Genomic DNA, 19,065 nt, shown 5'->3' with positions numbered 1-19,065 from the left:
CTTCGTGTTAAAAAGGAGCTAGCAAAACTCTGCCGCATTTGCTAAACCTCAAACTCTCCGTAGCTTGTGGAGCGATCGGTTATCGGCTATTCCCGCTTGACAAATCCGCTGCAAGTCGACATTCCGTCTGCAGTGTCGTTACCAACCCGTCTCGACGTGCAGTACGAGTTACAGTGTAGAGAAATAAGGCGATAAGAACCCACTTGCCCCTCATCTCGCCCTCTTTCTAGAACGCCGCCACCCCGCAACAAACCCATGTCCGTCATCTTTCGCAGACTGTTCGGTTCAGCCCCATCAGTCACCATGGAAGCAGCCCAGAAGAAAACCCAGCAGCTGATCGACGACAATGCTGTCAGTAAGTCAAATTTTGCGCTCTCAGTCGACGGCACGCTAGGCCCATGGCTAATGCTCTCCTCCGCCAGTGGTTTTCAGCAAGTCATACTGCCCTTACTGTAACAACACGAAGCGCATCCTTGACGGGCTGAACGCCAAGTACAAAGCCGTCGAGCTTAACGAGGAGGACGACGGCGACGACATTCAGAATGCGCTGCACAAGATGACGGGCCAGCGCACCGTCCCCAACATCTTCATCAACCGCGTCCACATCGGCGGCAACTCGGACCTCGAAGCGGTCGTTAAGAACGGCAAGAACGGCAAGAAGATCGAGGAGCTGCTGAAGGAGGCTGGCGCCCTCTAAGCAGGGGGCCGTGCTTGGAGTAGGGTACCCAAGAAGTATCATAGACGGCAATAGACGCAGCGAGGCCTGGTTAGGTGTACAGTTGTGTGTACAGTAGAGCAGAGGTCAATCGTAGCAACTTCACCAAATGCGCGGCCTGCTACCGTTTGTTGACATGTTCATTCGTACAACCAGAATACACGCGGCGCTGGGCACATCGATGGCGCCACGACCTATGCTTTCGCATCCACAACAGGCACGACCTGCGAAGCAACGGTGCCGACAGGCCGCTCCACAAACTCCATGATGCCTTCGACGATACTCTTCCTCGCCGGCTCGCTGGCGACCTTCTTTCCGGCCAGGTAGTTCAGCCACAGCGCCCTAGACAGCCTCTCGTCCTCCACAATCCCAATCAATTGCCTGCCCCCAAACCGGCCATCGTTTTTATACGACCCGCCATTATATGTAATACTTAACCGCCCCGTTTCATCCCTCACCAGCAGCAGCTCCTTCCGCTTGGGCACGCTGCCGCGGCTGAACACGGCCCTGAACTGCCGCATGGCCTCGCCAAAGGCATCGTCCGCCATGGTCTCGGCGCCGGCCCGCGCCTGCACGGCGCGCACGAAGCCGTCGCGCAGGTGGTGGAAATCGGTGTCGCGCACGGGAACGACGCGGAACGCGGACCGCGCGGGAACGCCCGCCGCCAGCAGCTCGTCCCAGGTGCGCTCCCCCTCGGCCGGGTCGAGCAGCGCGGCGCTCAGCTGCTCGCGCTCGCTCGGCACGAGGGTCGTGGCGATCGGGTTGACCTTCTTGGTGAGGGCGTTCTGGAGCGCGGCGATGTCCGATGTCGCGACGTAGTAGCCTACGACGTAAACTTGGAGGTTGAGGAATGTGACTGTGCGCAGGCCGAGGCCGACGAGGGTGTATTCGGTCGTGCCCGATGGGGTGGTTATCGTTTGTGTTGTGGTGAGGGCATGGGGCGAGGTCGGGGAGGGGGTGGTTATCGGGCTCGTGTAGGACGGTAGGTTGAGGGTGCGAGGAAAGGTTGGGACTGTGCTGTTGCCCGTCGGCACAATCTCGCGGCCTTCCTCGTCGTGGACAATTACTTTGCGGTCTGCTGCGCTAGGCGCAAGAAGCGGGTCTGAAGAGGGGAGGCTGGTGTCGAGCTTTGCGGGGTTGGACAATGCGACTTTAAGTTTCCAGGCCGTGTAGATGGAGGAGATGACGCCGGCCACGACCCCGGACCAAAGGAAAATGCGCCGGTTGCGGTGATACTCCTCCGACTGTTGTGACAGACGCCGGAGATTCAGGTTTTCAACGGCCCGTCCTGAGCTCCTTTCGCTCCGACGGGAGAATAACGTCCGACGGGGGACTTGAACTCGCAAGGAGTTGGCCGCTGTTGGAGGCCGGGCGAGCTGGCGAACTGTCGAGTGTCGGAACATGGTGTTTTCGTCTCTTCTGTACTCTCTTCTTTTCGTCTGTCCTTCTCTATTTCAACTTAATCCGTTCTTCATGTTATTAGTCGTAGTGTTGCTGAATCGCCCGCTAGCGGCGCGGGATGTCAGTCGGCGTTGTAGAGGTTTCGTGCTTCGATTTCAGATTCCGGTTGATGCCGCCGCCAAAACTGACATCTGCTGCCAAGCCTTTGGTTCGTCATCCTTAGGCGCACTTAGCGCACGTGCCCAAGGAACAGCCGTCGAGGTTCGATGGACATTTCCATTTGGAGATCCCGGTTCTTCATTCGCCATTTTCATTTCCTAGCCTTGGTTCTGGTTTTGTATTCGCGCCCCTTGAAAGTTGTACGGGCGGTTGCCTATGGTAAGGTAGCGGGGACACAAATCGATCCTCCGTGCAGGAACGGCCAACCCGGTTAGTTTGCCGTCATTGCTAGCAATGCCGCTTTTGTCATCTTCTAAATTCTCGGCCCTACCGCTGCTCCGGTCACGAGCCTTGGTTCGGCCTTGAGTCTCATCCTAATACCACTTATTTACCGCAGAGCCCGGCCAAGTTTCCTTTATGTCAGCCTTTTGCCTTGCTGGCAACCTGGAACCATCTTCTGTGGCAACTTTAAACAAGCAAGTTGAGCGCATCCGGGGGAATGCAAAGCAGCTACTCAGTAGCTTTGTGCGAGTTGAACCGAAGCGGCTGTACACAGCGATCGGAGAATCAAACGCCCGACGTCCGTCCATGAGATTTTGTCGCTCACGTTTCTTGAGACAGACAACCTTTACATGCACCGCGCGGCGGTCAGATATGCGTATCCCGTGGTGTGGATGAAGGAACGCAACTCCCGGCTTCGCCGCCTATTTGTGTTTGGTAATCCGTAAACCACTCAGAGTACTAGTAAGGTAGTGATTCATAGGAGCACCAGCGGGTTTAGCACGCCCCAACAGTGCTCAACAAGGCAGAAACCGAGCTCGGAAACCAGACGTCCTTCAGGGAAGGGGGTTTCTGAGAACGGGCTGTTGCAAGACTGTTTTGGTTGGAATTGACTGCTGGTAGCGGGAAGTGATTGAACATGGGCCTAACAGACTGAAAACAAGATGTTTTACCAACATTCCAAAACTGCGTTCCCAGACTGTTCAACTGATAGTACTTTAATACGAGAACAGGTGTTTTTCGGCAGGTTCAGACTTGCCAAGGCTAACAATCTATTTCGTAAATGATAGAGTATCTGGGCCTCAACAACTGCTACACCCTGAGCGTAGGTAGGTATATAGACAGCGACTTCCAACCTCACCTTCACGCATCGTCTTCCGTGATTCTAGCGTAATGCGCTTCTTTTGTTGACTTTCGTGAGGTGTCTAGTTTAATTCCTAATTGTTCTTCTCTTTACAATTCTAAAACGTAAGGAAAGAAAAGAGGGGGTAACAAATACCTCCTAGGAATTGTAGGACATAACCCTAGCCCTGATTTCTGCCCTCAAAATACAGCCTTACCAACAATATTTTTTCAGGCGAACAGCTTATTTTTAGAACAGCGTTGTATACTATGTTGCGAAGACACTCTGTTATAACATTTTCATCTTGCGTATCTACTCAACGTTACGCTCAAGTGGTTGGGGCAAACCTGTTCCCACTGACAGCCTGTTCCACACCTGTAACGCTTGCCAGTAGCTTCTCTCAGAAACCCTAGTCCCTCGTGGGGTACTTGCTTATACTTTAGGTTCCTCAGTAATTGAGATTTATTCCTTTAACAGTTTGCCACATCATGGCAACCTAAGGCATAGACAACCACTTGGAAAGGGGAATACAGCACTGCGCATCAGCCTTCAATTCGAGGAACAGCGAGCTGTGAAGGTTCCATTGGATCGCTTCATGATTGCAGAGGGTGCAGTGACCGGCAGGAGGGCTGCTCAACAGCGCCCCGCTCGCCTCGTCCCCAGTGCACGCCTTGCGCAGCCAGCCAATTCCTCTCCCGTCGTTTTGCCAAGCTGTGTTTCCCTACCACAATAAACCTACCAGCGCACCCTACCTAGCACACCTTGGCTTCGTTAGTTCATACAAGTTGGGCGCTTGCAGCGACGCACATACCTTCCCCGAAGTGCTACTTGTTTCCCCTTGCTCTCCTTGCATTGAGCTGGCGTCTGTTTCATGACCGCGCTTGAGATAATTCCGATCACCCTGAACGTGCACCGAAGCTCCCCTTGTGACTTGCCGGTTCTGGACGCTGTCCTGTGCCTCCTGCCAGCCGAGCCAGCCGCTGTCAGCAGCCAGACTATTCTGGGCCAGGGCAACCCACTCTGCTCACCTGCCGCTTGGTCAGACTCACAATCGACGGCCCCTTGTCGCACCAACGAACGCTCCACATCCCACCTCAAACCACCATCCTTTCGATCTGCCCTCATCAACACCGTTCCCACAACACTCCAACAGCCCGCGTGCTGCGCTGCGGGACTGACACAGCAAAGATGGCGAGGCAAGCACATTCTATCGGTATCATGGCCGGTGTGATCGATGATGCCCAGTTCGAGAGCCTGCCGCTCGCCCGACCGGTTGTCGAAGACTCTCGCTCAACATCATCGTCGAGCTCACCCGTCCCACCCGACAACGAAGAGTCCGACTTCTTCCTCGCCGCCAACGACTCACAGACTTCGCTGGGGGTACCGAATATTCAAGACATGCAAGTCAACGACGACGAGTGCCTGCCTCCTATACAGCGCCTGCCGAACGAGATCTTGATCGCCGTCTTCGCCAAGCTCAGCAGCTCATCAGATCTCCTACATGTTATGTTGACGTGCAAGCGGTGGGCACGCAATGCGGTTGATATCATGTGGCACCGCCCTTCGTGCTCAACATGGGAAAAACATCAATCTATCTGCAAAACCCTCGCCCTCGAGAATCCCTACTTCTCCTACCGAGACTTCGTCAGACGCTTGAACTTGGCTGCCCTCGCTGCTAAGGTCAACGATGGAAGCGTCATGCCCTTGGCTGAATGCAAACGGATCGAGCGACTGACCCTCACTGGGTGCACCAATCTGACGGATTCCGGACTTATCGCCCTCGTCTCTAACAACAGCCATCTGTATTCGCTCGACGTTTCTCTACCCCCGCCATCAACCGAAAACCCGGCTGTTGACCACATTACCGACGCGTCCATCAACGCCATCACAGACAATTGTCCGCGACTGCAAGGACTGAACATCTCCGGTTGCCAGCGCATCTCCAACGAGAGCCTGGTTCGGCTTGCCCAACGATGCAGGTACATCAAGAGGGTAGGTTGCCGTTTCTCAGCTTACCTGGTGTGGAGGAAGAGATGCTAACGCTTTGATACAGCTCAAGTTGAATGACTGTGTCCAGCTTCAGGACAGTGCTGTTCTCGCTTTCGCCGAACATTGCCCGAATATTCTCGAGATCGACCTGCAGCAGTGTCGGCTCATCGGCAATGAACCGGTTACTGCGCTCTTCACACAAGGCCACGCGTTGCGTGAACTTCGCCTTACTAACTGCGAAATGATTGACGACTCCGCTTTCCTTTCGCTTCCGCCTCACAGGGTGTATGAGCATTTGCGCATTCTCGACCTCAGCTGTTGCCCGGGCATCACAGACCGCGCTATCGAGAAGATTATTGACGTCGCGCCACGGCTTCGGAACCTCGTGCTGCAAAAATGCCGCAACCTGACAGACGCGGCTGTCTACGCCATCTCCCGTCTCGGAAAGAATTTGCACTATCTTCACCTGGGCCACTGCAACCACATCACGGATGATGGCGTCAAGCGCCTCGTCTCGATGTGCAACCGCATCCGCTACATTGACCTTGGCTGCTGCGTAAACCTGACGGACGACTCAGTGACGAAGCTTGCCAACCTTCCCAAGCTCAAGAGAATTGGGCTTGTGAAGTGTGCAAGCATTACAGATGCTAGTGTCATCGCCCTGGCAAACGCGAACCGCCGGCCTAGGATGCGCAGGGATGCCCATGGCAATCTGATACCGGGTGAATATAGCACCAGCCAGAGCTGCTTGGAGAGAGTGCACCTGAGTTACTGCACCAATCTCACCCAGACGGTATGAACCATCGTAGCTTTATCGAATTCCAGTCTCTCGTCCCTTACTGACCCCTTGGCCAAGAGCATCATTCGGCTTCTCAACTGCTGCCCTCGCCTGACACACCTTAGCTTAACTGGAGTCCAAGCCTTTCTGAGAGACGATCTGGAGAGTTTCTCCCGACCCGCGCCCAACGGTAAGGATTGCTCCCCTGCTACTCCAAGAGTAGAGTCCACTAACCATGGCTTTGCAGAATTCACGGAACACCAACGGTCGGTCTTCTGCGTCTTTTCTGGTCAAGGGGTTGTCAACTTGCGAAAGCACTTCAACCGCCTCATCGCGGCAGAGGAAGCGCGGCGCCGGGCTCCTATCCCCGTGTCGGAGACCCCGATTTTCGCTGCGACAGCTGGACCATCTCAGCCGTTGCCAGCCCTGCAAACCATTGACGCCGGGTTCGACGATGGAGAGCCCGACGCAATAGATGACGAAGACATTCTCGACGATGGCTCCGAGATGGTTATTGACACGCAACCGCTGCTCAACCACCCGAACACAGGACTTCCCTTTGACCCGGCAACACTGGCAAATCTACCACAGCACCCTGGCCGACCCGCGAGCCCAAACAGCCCGTTTGCCTATGTGGCTGGTCATTCACCATATGCCCCAGTAACCTTCTTACCCCGCACTATACCTGGAACGCACATCACGCCCGTACCGCTTTACATTCCGCCGACAGGCCAAGTAGGAAGCGTCGGTAATGGGAGCGCCAGTCAGCCACCCGCTAACGCCACCATTTCGAGCGGGACCTCGTCAAACACAACGGCGCGGGTTGATATTCCAAACAACCAGAACGATCCGTCGATCGCTCACTCTCTGATGGGCGGTATGGGCCAAGTTGCCCCGAATGGCGAGCTTCAGCATGATCAGGCACACGAGCCGCCTGCTGCTGGCGGTTCTGGCGGGGTTTGAGGGGAATATCACCTTACTGCACGACGAGTTTGTCGGCATGGCTTTCTATTTTGCCGTCTAGGGAAGGCAAATCGGGAATGGGAACTGGACAAGGAATATGGATACCCCGGCATCAAGCCACGCTTCATTGGCACAAAGTGGATGGAGGCTGTAATTGCCTGCTATTTCCTAATCCGGCTTGATTATACCATGGTTTAGAGCTGCAGTGTTTTCCAAGATGATGATGGTGATGGCCCCGGTTTTTTGCGGACAAGTTCGATATGGGTCGGAGTTCTCGGTTGCGGTTCACACCGCCTGGCTCTGTCTGGAAGATGTTAAGGCTGGGATCATAAGATGCATTATTCCGTTGTCTCTTAAAACCTTATCTCTTTTATTATTGGGGTCTGGTGTCCCGAGAATTGCTGGTAATATCTGCCACCCGCACAGTGCGCTCCATGTTGCCTTGATGTATGTGACATGGATTCGCATTTCGCTGGGAAAGGAATCATGATCGCTGCCACTGGTGCATGTGAAGGGGCAATAGGGGCGCACCGGTTGAAGGCTCGTGGTAGGATGACATGGATGCCTTGGGATTGGGAATGGAACAGTTTTGTTGGCATGCCTCCCTTATTTTCATCCACCGTATCATGATGCCCAAGATATTTAGTTCATGGTTGAGAGATCAATTCAGCTGGAACGCACCTGTTGGGACAGTTAATGACCTCACTGTTGATCAGATAGAACATCCTCGCCAACGGTCCCTTGATTCTACGATACCCCCTAGCAGATACATTCAACAAGAGCCCACCAGAGCCTTATATCATCGCCGCCTCTGAATCGTGCCAGCGGTTGTGCTCAGGAAAGTACTGGTTTCCCCGAGAATCCAAAAGGGGCCGCTCCCACCAGGCTCCTGTCATCCATATCGCGAGTCGACGAGCATCTCGTTGATGGCCTCCAAGACGTCCAACCGAAACGCGGCGACTTCGTCGTCCTTGAAGCGGAGCGTGCCCTGGCCGTTGACCTGCTCCTAGTGTCGCGATAGAGGTACTTGCCCAGGAACCAGCGGATGGGGAATGGAATTCTAAACATCGTGTCACGAGTCGCGGTGTAGTTGTTGATTCATAGCTCGCGAACTTGGAACCGGCGGTTAGTGACGTCTGCCATGCGTGGATCCATGACAAATGCCCACGATGTAGAAGTACAGCTTTTCCTCCAACAGGGCCCTCACAACCAGATCCTATGCCCAATCTGTCGGCGACAAAGTCCGCGTTCAGATCCTCCAGGAAACTGTACTCGATGAACTTGCGAGTGATCAGCGTTGAGTCGGCCAGTAAAAGCGTGCCTGCGAGGTGGCATTGCCAGCCCGGCCGTCGGTGATCTCAAGCTTGACGTAGGGTATCTTCTTTCTCGATCCTTTGAGAACATGCCCTTCCTCGACGTGGTAGTGAACGCTGCCGATGCGGAGACGGAGTTCAAGCTTGTTGACAAAGGGCGAAGGGGTGTAGCTTGCCTCAACAGGGAAGCCGCGGAAGATACTGATGGCATGGGCAGGGGGTAGCCTGCGGCCGCCCATGGTGGGCTTGTGTGTCCGCCGGTATTGTTACTTGTTATTGCGTGTGGGTTCAAGGCCGGATAAGTGATGCAGGTGAAGATCGAATGTCGAGAGTTACTAGGGGGGACCGGTGTGTTGGGCAATGTCTGGCACGGTAGACCTTCTGAGACTCGATTGACTGGATTGGGAAGAAGGACCAGAAGGTGAGAGGCCTACTGGCTAGAGTAAGAAGGAATCTACCTGAGGCATCTCGTCCTGGTTCGGTTTCGTCCTTCCAGTTTCAATCGCAAGTGTGATTCAGACGGTCGTAAGTACGGCACGCACTTTGGATACGTTAATATCCTGTAGGCATCTCAACCGGCTCGTAACCACCCACAGTACTCCGTAGGACTGATTTTGCACCTCAGTCATCTGGCGGTGTCCAATTACCCCGGATATGTACTGTAATGTGTTGCTGCTTTTGGCAAGTGGTCCTCAGACCCATTGGCTCGGACTTGCTCCCTGGTTTTGGACGTCCCTTGTCGTCTTCTATCTTCGGGAGGCTGAAGATAAGAAAAGAGCCCTCGTGTGACGTGGAACCTCATGTTGGCCGTACCTCAGCTGCGCATTCCCTTTTCAAGCTTCTTATTCTTGTGCAACGCGTGCTTAGGGCAGCAAAAAGCCAATCTCCCGACGACTTGGTGCCCGGTCTCTTTTCACTTCGTGGCTGTTTATACCAGAGATACGGTGTTTGTCCCGTTGCTTGTCCTCTTCCTGCCTCTATTGAATCACTCACGGTCTTCCTTTTTTTTCCATCATGGGATGGATGAGATCAAGGGTAGGGCACATCACGCCCTGCTACGGATTGAAGGGCTGGAACTCGGAAGGGCATGCCCTACGGCCAAGCCGACGAATCTTGCAGAGCGCAGCTGGTCAACATAGACAACTTGTGCTCGAAGATATACTGTAGTGATTTTGATATTATACTCAACGGTATGAATGGTTGCTTCTGTTTAATTAGAACAGGGCCACAGCGTTGGGCGGCGAGGCCACAAGGCCAGGGTGGTTCAGGGGCACCGACGTAAGAAGGAAACTGTATCTGCCAGTCTTCTTGGAGTACTCGCTGAGGGCTTTGAGATCCCAGAGCTCGCCGATGGGCATGCCGAACTGGTTGAGAAACCAGGGGTGCAGGACTGTAATTGTTAGTAGTCCACCCCGCTGAGTATTTGTTCTATCGATTCAAGGGCTCACCCAGATCTGAAATTGCACCGGGAGTGCCATCAGGCTTGTGCGCGGGGAGCGCCTCAAAACCATGAGCGTCGCCGGCCACGGCGGCAAACCGATGGTTCCACACCCACCGCGCTGTGTCCACGCTTCCGTGCACACCGGACAGCGTGAGAGCCTGAAGCTTGGCAAAGTCCTCGGGTGTCGGGGCCTCGAGCATCTCGGTGTAGCCCGTGCGGATGATCAGAATGTCGCCGTGCTTGAACTCGACGCCCTGGTGCTTGGCCACTTTCTCAATTTCTTCGGGCATGATCCGATACCCGTCGAGCGGGTGGTACGGCGTGCCCGTCGTCTCCTCGTGGTACCGCTTCCAGTCGATCAGGACACCCCGGCCGACTAGGGCGCCCCGTGAGTGCCAGTGCTCGATGGTCGGCAGCTCGTTCTCGGCCGTCGACTGCACCGAGAGACCCTCCTTGGTCGGCCTCAGGCCGTTGTAGGTGGTACCGTCAGTGGTGAAGTGGCAGAGGCTGTCCCACTGGCTGCTGAACTGCGTGTTGAAGTCGAGCTCGTCATCCCAGCCTTCGCAGTCCATGCCCATGTCCCTCAGCGGCTGGGGCCGGTGGACCGGAGGCTTGCGGCCCGGCAGGGGAAATTTGATGCCATTCAGCGGCCAGCTGGGTTTGCGCGTGAGCTATTGTTGTCCTTATTTACCACGTGGGCACTCTCTTGGAACTACCTACTTGAGAGAAATGGAAACGCCGTCCTTGACCTCCGCAGCAGCTGCGGCGACGATCTGGGGTGTGAGGAAGTTCAAGGTGCCAAAGACATCCTTCTTGCCGTCTTTATCAAAGACGCCCCAGGCACAACCTTGAGGCTGCCCATCGACCTTAGGCAAGTCGTCAAAGTCTGGGACTGAACTGGGATCCATCGTTGGTGGGTGGGTGCTTGAGAGCCTTAATGTCGATCAAGAGCGTGATCTTGAAAAAGTAAGTTGAGCCTTTAGGTTGTCCCACTCATGTTCAGATAGAGAAGCCTAAGTCAAAGACATGGAAACATCCCGGGGCAGACATCCGAGTCCAGCTGTATTTCAATGCCAGCTGCATTGCGGGTGGGGAGTAGTTCTTCGATGAACTGCTGTTTGTGGCATGATAGTCGGATGCTACCATCATCCGCTCGTGCAACAAGGATACCGGTGCCGATAGAGCGGAGACGTGTCGGTAATGCCGAATGCGTGGCAGTCATACATCCGTACTGCCGCGATTAAAGTCCCAGAAAGTTTACAACAGAGGAGTGCGCATGCAGGGAACTTCGTCAGGTTCCCGATCTGACCTAGTGTGCGGAGATTGGTCGGATGGGGTGGAGCCGAAGTGGATCCTTACGATGTCGATTGATCACCCGCAAGCACTCAAGGCAGCTCCCGTTGACACTTGCAAAGGGTACCGGCTTCCTAAGAGAATCCCTTCTGACATCAACAAGCTTCAACAACAATGGAGTCGTCGGCATGTCCCCAGTGAGCTCAATTAACTTGGTACGGCTTGGGGGGAGCCGGGAACACAGTTGCCATCGATCGGCCGCCGTTTGCCCCTCGGTTACATTCAAACCGAACTCCTTGTCCCCCGCTTGCCTCCTGCATACTTTGCGGTGCAGGATTGTGTAGTGCCACAGCTCGTCCCGCCTATTGGGATCCAGTGTTAATGCAATTCTACGCCGGTGCTCTGGCGATGCGGGAACGAATACGACAAGATGAATCGCTTTCGCTTTTGAAGCCTGGACCCATTCCGTGTCGATCTTCTTTCCCGGCCGGGATCCTCATGCGAATTCAGCAAGTCAAGAGCCAAATCCAGCCGCAACCAGAGTCGAGCCCGATATGATATAAGTCGTCTCATTGTCATGTTCCATACGGCGCTGAAACAATCTCACCCTTTCCCCCTCAACCATTCCGACCAAAATGACCGGATCGACTGAAGCCACCAACGGCAACAGCGCCGCTCCCAGTGAAGAGAACCTCAAGCTGTTTGAGCTCTCCCACAAGTACAGCACCGAAGCAGCCAAACGTCTACGTGCCGACGGACTGGGCCAGTTTGTCCGACTCAAGGAGGCCGGCAGCGAGCGATTCCGGTCTCTCGCCGAGGACCCGTGGGCGGACCATGCTGCACTAAACGCCAAAGAACCAGTCAAAGACGGAGCCAAGCACAAGTTCCTGATTCTCGGCGCCGGATACGGCGGCCTCCTCTTTGCCGTCCGCCTGCTTGAGGCCGGCCTCGCTAGCGGATCCGATGACATTCTGCTCGTCGACGCCGCGGGCGGGTTCGGCGGCACCTGGTGGTGGAACCGGTACCCGGGCTTACACTGCGACATCGAGAGCTACACGTACATGCCCCTGCTCGAGGAGACCGGCTACATGCCCAAGAGCAAGTATGCCCCGGGGCCCGAACTGCTGGAGCATGCCGAGCGCATTGCGTCGCAGTGGAAACTGCAGGACAGAGCTCTCTTCCGGGCGAATGTGAAGAGAACCAGCTGGGACGACGGCGCGCAATTGTGGAATGTCGAGCTTGCCGAGGGTCGAGGTCCCGGGGAGCCCCGCCGCGAGCTCAAGTTGCGGGCTCAATATGTCTTGATCGCATCCGGCATCCTTACCAACCCCCATATTCCCAAGATCCTTGGGCTCGAGACCTTCGCCGGACCGCTGTTTCACACAGCTCGCTGGGACTATAAGGTCACGGGCGGTAGTCCCGAAGATGCCACGCTTACGGGGCTTGAGGGTAAACGGGTAGGCATTCTCGGCACCGGCGCGACCGCCATTCAGGTGGTGCCCAAGGTCGCCAAGTATGCAAAGGAGCTGTTTGTGTTCCAGCGGACACCGTCGGCCGTGTCGTGGCGCGGCCAGCGTCCGACGGACTCTGAGGAATGGTGAGTCTTCGTACTCGCAAGTCCTAACTTTGTGTCGCGCGTCTCCTGACGTCAAGACACAGGAAATCAAAGATTGCCAACAAGAAGGGTTGGCAGCGCGAGCGCATGTTGAACCTTGACTCGTACCTGACCGACGCCGTTGAGGAGGGCCAAGAGGACCTGGTCGCCGACGGATGGACCGAGATGCCCGCTTTCTCTGCTGTCCTCGGCTCTCCCAGGTACGGCATCGTTGAGCCGACTCCCGAGAAGATTGCCCAGCACGTCGCGAGGTTGCACAAACTCGATGTTCCCCATAGCGAGCAGGTCCGCGCGCGGACCGAGAGCATCGTTAAAGACCGCGAGACAGCGGAAAAGCTGAAGGCGTGGTACCCGACCTGGTATGTGTTATTCGAGCTCGTTCAGCGCTGGGGCTTGAGAATCATGTCTGACTGGAGTGATCAGGTGCAAGCGTCCCACCTTCAGCGACGAGTACCTTCAAGCCTTCAACCTGCCGAACGTGCACCTCGTCGACACGGATGGCAAGGGCGTCGACTCGGCAACATCAGCCGGCCTAGTCGTCGCCGGCAAGGAGTACCCCCTCGACGTCCTCATTCTCAGCACGGGGTACGTGACCCCGGCTATTGGCGGTGGCAGCCCGGCGGTACGCACCGGCATCTCCATTTACGGTCGGGGAGGCCAGTCGCTGGACGACAAATGGCAGAACCAGGGCGCGGCGACTCTCCACGGGGTATGTACCAACGGGTTCCCCAACCTCTTCTTCGCGCCGCTGTCGCAGTCGGCGCAGGCCGCCAACAACGTCTTTACGCTCGACATCGGCGCCGAGCACATTGCGCACATCATCGCGCAGGCCGAAGCCCGGGCGGAGCCGAGCGGCGCCGTCATCGAGGTGTCGAGCGAGGCCGAGGAGGGCTGGTCGCTTCAGATCATGCAGCACGCCGGCTGGTTCGCGAGCGTCATGGGCTGCACCCCGGGCTACATCACGTCGGAGGGCGAGGCGTTGAGGCAGTCTCAGGACCCGATGGAGATGGCTAAGAAGGCACGAAGCGGCAACTGGAGTAAAGGGATGGCGGCGTTCTTGAAGGTCCTCCAGGACTATCGGGCTGACGGGTCGCTTCGGGGGATTGAAGTGACGTCGAGGGCTGCTTAGATGTATTACTGGGCTTGAGTTAGGTTCTTCTCGATGCCAACACTCTATTGGAAAGTGAGCAACCGACTTGTTATTCACCGAACCTTGATGCAACCGCGAAGCTCAGCTTGGCAGTTTGAGGTACTCGCCAGTCTACTCCATACTCCGTATCCGTGGATGAGGTCCTGAAACGTGGTACCCGGGGCGACCGCTTCCCTCACACTGCCAACAGGGGTGAGCCGGTGCGGGCTGAGCTGCTAACATGCTAGCCTGTTAGCTTGTACATCCTTGTCTGTCAGATGGGGCCCAAATACACGATCTGAACATGGCTGTGCCGCTCGAATTGGTTCTTTTCCCTAAACAAAAACTTTACAACCAGACGACAACTTGGAGGTGACTGAGGTGTTGATCTAGCGACCGCGTTTGCAATGCGCCTGTTCTACGCCGCCGCCGCGGCCCTTGTTGCCTCCCGACGGCTCTCTCGTTCATGGAGTTTCTCAAGCCTCCAGCATTCTCTGGCTCGGTAGATGCCAGCAGGAAACGCCGTCCTCCTCATCGGCATGACGGTCGACTTTGAGTGGGCGCCCGCACAGGACGGCAAGAAGCTGTCGGTGGTTCTCTACCAGCCCAATGCTACCAGGGCCGCGCACTTTGAAGGCCAATCTCACTTCACCGAGGGCCCCTTTGAGTTCAGCACCGTAAGAGAGAGACCATCTGGGAGGGAAGAGGAGAGCGTAGCGCGGCTGATGGATCTCTCTCTCCGCAGATGATCCAGTAGGCGCCACGGACTTCTCCTGGATTGCGGGGACGACCAAAGACCTCGGCGCTTCGTCCATGTTTGCCATCGATCGCCGCCTGGGAGGAGGGCGCGGCGGTGACTGACTCAGCAACCAACGTCTTGAACATCGCGCGGGCCGTGGCCGAGACGACGTCTACCTCTACATCGGCGGCCGCATCATCAGCCACCTCATCCTCGTCCGCATCGACATCCACATCCGCGTCGCCACTGTCATCCACCGCGCCAAGCACCACGATCACCGCTCCAGCTTCTGACGTCAGTCAGACTGCTGCCGTAGGCCTGTCAACGGGGGCGGCCGCCGGTGTGGGCATCGGAGCCGCCTTCGGCGTGGTACTCCTCGTCGGTGTGGGATGGTACTACGCTCGCTGCCGGGGCAAGAGGCGGCAGTCCATGGATTCGGATATCGTTGAGAACGCGACGCCACCAGCCGAGCTGCCGGAGACATACTACTACAGCGGATGACCCGCTGCGCCCCATCTTAATGCCAAGTAGCCGGCTTTTGAGGCGCCTTGTGCAGGTAGCGAACGATACGAGCTCTCATGAGGGGACGAACTAAGGTAACTAAGGATTCTGGCTGTTCTGCGTCTTTTAGTACTACTCGGCTATACTCCAAACATTGTGTGTGTGTGTGCATACAACATCACAGAAGGATTCCGTCACCCAGAAATTACTGGGGAACGATGTGTTTCAGCAAGCGAACTCAGCCACTTGTTCTGTAATGCGTTACAAGTCCGTCTCACCCCGTACTAGCTCATGTCCTTTTCCACTTCCAGAAAGCCCGGCATGGACTGGGAGCAGGCGAGTGTCGCGAGGTTCGTGGCTGTATTGGAACTAGTCGGGGGCGATGAAGAGGGAGAGGAGGATGTCGCGCCTTTGGGCGAGGAGAGGGCTGCGGTCGGGGGTGGTCGCCCTCTCGGGGATGGGTATGATTCAGTAGTTGTAGTAATAGCGATGATCATGGTAAGCTATTATGTGCTAGCTGGTTGGGCAAAACCTCATCAAATAGAAGTGGGTTTGATGGGACGCATGTTGAGATGGAACAGAGGGGGGGATTGGGGTGGTTTGCATAAGCTGCGACTACGAGGTCATACTACCTTAGCTACTTAGGTATGTAGGGCTTGTGGGTTGCTGAATTGGAGACGACTCACGGATAACAATAGGTATCAGTATAATCTTCATACTTATGCCGAGTGTGCCCCTTACAACGCTACACGGACAATCGATACGATCATGGACGGCTAACACTCCCGCGACCAGGTTGCACCCCATACGAGAGAATCTTGCATGAGGGATCAAAACACCGTTGGTAACAACAATAGGGACTGCCGGAGCACGGCAGACCGTATCGCCGTCGTAGCCTGCACGTGGCTCCCCAAGAACGGGTGTGGCTGCAATTTATGTATCGGTAAATCCTTCTGCTCTCCCATGTTCGATATTCGTACATCTGACTGCCGGATTTGACGGGATACCTTACATGAATTCACCCTGGCAACTCTAAAGGGCTCTCTATTTCCTCCCAGCTCTCTGCTTTTTCCACTTTGGTTCGAATTTAGGATTAGGAGTGCCGCTCTAAACCAGAAGTATGGCTCCGGCCGAGCAGCGAATCAGGACAAGGAGGTATGCTGGCCGCGGGATAGTACAGGTAGTATACATGGGAGTACAGCTGGTAAATTCATAGGCCAATGTCAGCTACCGCTTCTCAAGGTCGACGGAACATCACGGCCAAGAAGGGGACTAACTGGTCTCTTCCAAAGTTCGAAGGTTCGGTGAATATGAGTTGTAGTCGGGCTGCGCTTGTCCCGGTATAGGGGGCCGAAATCACCGGCGTCTTCTTTCATGACGTCGAATCAATGACTTCTGTCATTGGGCGTCTAAGGCTACCGATAGGTATGATAACCCAGGGTTAGGAAGGCTAGACTGGTGTTGACCACGGAAACCGTGACGGGTGGAGGATGATGGCGCAAGGTAGAGGTCTCATCTGATGTCCTTTTCCGTGGGGGAAGCAGGCCGGTCTGTCTCGTCTGGGAAAATAGAAAGGTAGGCAGATGGGACGCTAATGGTGGATAAAGTCGGGGCGCGCGAGGTACTCAGGACCAACTCTGGTAAGCAGGGAGAAGGCGTGGAGGCCCTTGGGGTAAATTCCTTGGTGTCCAATGGCTCGAAGCCGATTGGGCTCAGGGGCAAGGCCTGGGGGTTCCACGTGGACGTGGAGGGATGGCTGGCTTCAAAGGCTGCCTTGAAGCGTGCTGCGTCCGATTCGATGGCGCCGGCGTCTGGAGTCGCGGGTGGTGTCGGGACCTTAGACTTTGATCCAAACTTCCACTTACCTCTCGCAGGCTTCACCCTTGGCTGTGGACGGAACTCAAGGGTGGTTTTCACGCCACGCGCCCCGTCCACCAACTCGACTCGGTCCCCTTGCAGCGTCGGGCTCCGGTGGAAGTCGGTGAGTGGCCGTTCATATGGCTTCTGGTCCCGTCCGATGAAGGAGAGGGTTGTCTTCTGGAAAATGTCCGATACCTTCTTTTTCCATAGCCGCACAACCTTTTGCTGGGCAATCAGTTCGCCCCTTTCCCAGATCTTCTCGGCGAAGTAGCGGCCCAGGAGCTCGCGCTCGCGCACGTTGACCAGAAACAGCTCGCGGTGCTCGACAGTGCCGAATTCGTAGAGCGAGTAGGCCCGGTAGACCTTGTATCCCTCGGCGTTTTGCACCGTGATGTCGTGGGGTTCGAGGAACGAAACGGACCGGTCTTCCATGTCTTCATCTTCGAACCAGATGTTGCCGCGGGGAACTGCCGGGTGCCGTCTCAGCACCGCTCTTCATGTAAGGGACGACGGAACCTACTTCTATGCGTGATGCGGATTTCGACACCCCCTAGTCCGTGGCCGACGTACTGGATCCTCCGCCAGGTATCGTCCCGCTCGAGGATGGTAAGTGTCTTGAGCTTGAGTCTCTCGCCGATGCGTTGTCCGTAAGGGTTTTGCAGGCACCTGGATCCGTCAGCCGAGTGACGCGAGAACGAGGGGCCGGGGGGTGAACCCGCGTGCTGTCTTACAGTGTGGTAGGGAGCTCCAGTGCTTCGACGGATCCTCTTCTGGAATTTCGTCGGGAACCTAGGAAAGGAATAGGGGGAGAGCCTGTAATCCATCAACCTCTAAACGTTGAACGGCATAAAGGCCGGACAGCCATGCCTACCTGGGGCAGACAGGGTACTAGGCGGCCGTACGACCGCTTTTGCTTCTAGATACGGCGACGAGGACGGCGGTGGTACAAACGCTTGTGCTTCCAACACCGGCGACGAATACGGTGGCGGTGTTCGTATTTCAGGAGCGCCGGCAGAAGACGAGCCTGTCGCAGGCGGCGTTGTTGGACTTTCACGTTACCGAAATGAGAAACACGCCTGATGTGAATGAAGGTAAATGGCCGCTGGGTTTGTCACTTACAGGCCTGCCCACAAGTGCACGCGGCGCAGGATTCGGTCCAGCTCGTTCTCGAGCTCGTCGTTGTGCTCCTTGAGCTGCTTCTCTGCGTCGGCCGACCAGAAGAACTTCCAGACGCGGCCCTTCTGGCTCGTTGTCTCCCTCTCAAGAATGTCGGTGCACCGGTTCACCATGTCGTGAATGTTCTTCTGCTCTTCAGGTTTCGCAAACCTCTGAAGCCGCTCATCTTGGAGCTCGGCGAGGATCCGCGACAGGCGTTCGACCTGGCGGGGCGCATTTCGCTGTGACCCAAAATGCTTGATGACCTTGGCCACGATGGGGACGGCGCTCACAATGACGCCAACGATTTCAAAGCCCGACATGTTGAACGCTGGTGCCCCTTAGGGGTGGGCGATGGCCGCCGGGCCGTGTCTCGGGCGGTTGAACAGATGGAAGCAGATCACGACGGCAGGGTGTGGGGAACTGGGGATGGGATGGGCAACGCCCAGGGAGGACGATCTGGGGGAAAAGCAGAGCGCAGAGCCGCAGAACAGTGACTCGTGTGTCTCTCCCAAGTCAGCCTGACACCCTGCCTTGATTCCAGATTGGCATGCCACGTGGATCCAGCATGGCCACGCTCGCTGATCATTTCGGAAGGACACCGTGGGGGTGGTTCCAGGAGGGCCAGGACCAAAGATGCGCAGCACGGCCCCAATATTGCCCCGTTTTGGAGTTGAGCCTCTTGCGGAGGAAGACCGGGCATATTTAGCTTGTGGAGGTATTGAGCCAATGATGGAGGCCCCTTTGAGCCCGTGGCTACCCCTGCCACCCTAGCCGACTACCACCTTGTTCAGCTCGGGCACAGGGGGGAGGGCGCATTCACACCCCATGGATGGCTGTGCCTGGGAAAACCATAAGGGCGAAGCCGCCGCTGCAGTCATCGTCCGCGAC

At 56.1% G+C, this 19,065-nt stretch overlaps 7 protein-coding genes across 7 annotated transcripts; 3 read left to right on the top strand and 4 right to left on the bottom strand.

Annotated features, from left to right (window-relative positions):
* Positions 1-303: 303 nt before the first annotated feature.
* Positions 304-697, top strand: N657DRAFT_684628 (glutaredoxin; the record flags this gene model as incomplete). The annotated part of the gene is made up of 2 exons (XM_062796698.1): positions 304-355; positions 423-697. The coding sequence occupies 2 exons, from the start codon at positions 304-306 to the stop codon at positions 695-697; spliced, it is 327 nt and encodes a 108-aa protein (XP_062642943.1).
* N657DRAFT_650432 (chalcone isomerase) lies at positions 453-2,512 on the bottom strand. Its single transcript, XM_062793938.1, has one exon. The coding sequence runs from the start codon at positions 2,116-2,118 to the stop codon at positions 910-912; it is 1,209 nt and encodes a 402-aa protein (XP_062642942.1). The 5' UTR covers positions 2,119-2,512; the 3' UTR covers positions 453-909.
* Positions 2,513-4,616: 2,104 nt separating this feature from the next.
* N657DRAFT_582260 (RNI-like protein) lies at positions 4,617-7,128 on the top strand (the record flags this gene model as incomplete). The annotated part of the gene is made up of 4 exons (XM_062789598.1): positions 4,617-5,390; positions 5,452-6,180; positions 6,244-6,355; positions 6,413-7,128. 4 exons carry the CDS (start codon positions 4,617-4,619, stop codon positions 7,126-7,128), a joined length of 2,331 nt encoding a protein of 776 aa, XP_062642941.1.
* An 846-nt stretch (positions 7,129-7,974) lies between these two features.
* On the bottom strand, positions 7,975-8,878 carry N657DRAFT_316321 (uncharacterized protein). Its single transcript, XM_062786768.1, has one exon. The coding sequence runs from the start codon at positions 8,650-8,652 to the stop codon at positions 8,332-8,334; it is 321 nt and encodes a 106-aa protein (XP_062642940.1). The 5' UTR covers positions 8,653-8,878; the 3' UTR covers positions 7,975-8,331.
* A 645-nt stretch (positions 8,879-9,523) lies between these two features.
* On the bottom strand, positions 9,524-11,157 carry N657DRAFT_604898 (uncharacterized protein). Its single transcript, XM_062790178.1, has 3 exons — positions 10,603-11,157; positions 9,890-10,536; positions 9,524-9,831 (listed from the first exon to the last, which is right to left on the bottom strand). Exons 1-3 carry the CDS (start codon positions 10,788-10,790, stop codon positions 9,656-9,658), a joined length of 1,011 nt encoding a protein of 336 aa, XP_062642939.1. The 5' UTR covers positions 10,791-11,157; the 3' UTR covers positions 9,524-9,655.
* Positions 11,158-11,354: 197 nt separating this feature from the next.
* N657DRAFT_693882 (pyridine nucleotide-disulfide oxidoreductase-like protein) lies at positions 11,355-14,191 on the top strand. Its single transcript, XM_062797251.1, has 3 exons — positions 11,355-12,772; positions 12,835-13,149; positions 13,214-14,191. The coding sequence occupies exons 1-3, from the start codon at positions 11,811-11,813 to the stop codon at positions 13,917-13,919; spliced, it is 1,983 nt and encodes a 660-aa protein (XP_062642938.1). The 5' UTR covers positions 11,355-11,810; the 3' UTR covers positions 13,920-14,191.
* A 2,480-nt stretch (positions 14,192-16,671) lies between these two features.
* N657DRAFT_637463 (uncharacterized protein) lies at positions 16,672-18,497 on the bottom strand (the record flags this gene model as incomplete). Its single annotated transcript, XM_062791510.1, has 6 exons — positions 16,672-16,970; positions 17,025-17,486; positions 17,540-17,685; positions 17,751-17,808; positions 17,891-18,066; positions 18,139-18,497. 6 exons carry the CDS (start codon positions 18,495-18,497, stop codon positions 16,672-16,674), a joined length of 1,500 nt encoding a protein of 499 aa, XP_062642937.1.
* Positions 18,498-19,065: the final 568 nt, after the last annotated feature.

The sequence above is a fragment of the Parathielavia appendiculata genome (assembly GCF_033297405.1).
Source record: "Parathielavia appendiculata strain CBS 731.68 unplaced genomic scaffold N657scaffold_30, whole genome shotgun sequence".
NCBI lineage: Eukaryota > Fungi > Ascomycota > Sordariomycetes > Sordariales > Chaetomiaceae > Parathielavia > Parathielavia appendiculata.
Note: the sequence above shows the minus strand (reverse complement) of the source record. Positions and strands in the feature narration are given on the sequence as shown.

What these genes read in the sequence shown, in the direction of transcription:
- N657DRAFT_650432 (XM_062793938.1), bottom strand. Translation starts at nt 2,118, where the DNA reads ATGTTCCGACACTCGACAGTTCGCCAGCTCGCCCGGCCTCCAACAGCG.
- N657DRAFT_316321 (XM_062786768.1), bottom strand. Translation starts at nt 8,652, where the DNA reads ATGCCATCAGTATCTTCCGCGGCTTCCCTGTTGAGGCAAGCTACACCC.
- N657DRAFT_604898 (XM_062790178.1), bottom strand. Translation starts at nt 10,790, where the DNA reads ATGGATCCCAGTTCAGTCCCAGACTTTGACGACTTGCCTAAGGTCGAT. An exon ending in GGCGTTTCCATTTCTCTCAA is followed by an intron (nt 10,537 to 10,602) that starts GTAGGTAGTTCC and finishes GCGCAAACCCAG; the next exon opens with CTGGCCGCTGAATGGCATCA. An exon ending in CGGTGCAATTTCAGATCTGG is followed by an intron (nt 9,832 to 9,889) that starts GTGAGCCCTTGA and finishes TAACAATTACAG; the next exon opens with TCCTGCACCCCTGGTTTCTC.
- N657DRAFT_693882 (XM_062797251.1), top strand. Translation starts at nt 11,811, where the DNA reads ATGACCGGATCGACTGAAGCCACCAACGGCAACAGCGCCGCTCCCAGT. An exon ending in CCGACGGACTCTGAGGAATG is followed by an intron (nt 12,773 to 12,834) that starts GTGAGTCTTCGT and finishes GTCAAGACACAG; the next exon opens with GAAATCAAAGATTGCCAACA. An exon ending in AAGGCGTGGTACCCGACCTG is followed by an intron (nt 13,150 to 13,213) that starts GTATGTGTTATT and finishes TGGAGTGATCAG; the next exon opens with GTGCAAGCGTCCCACCTTCA.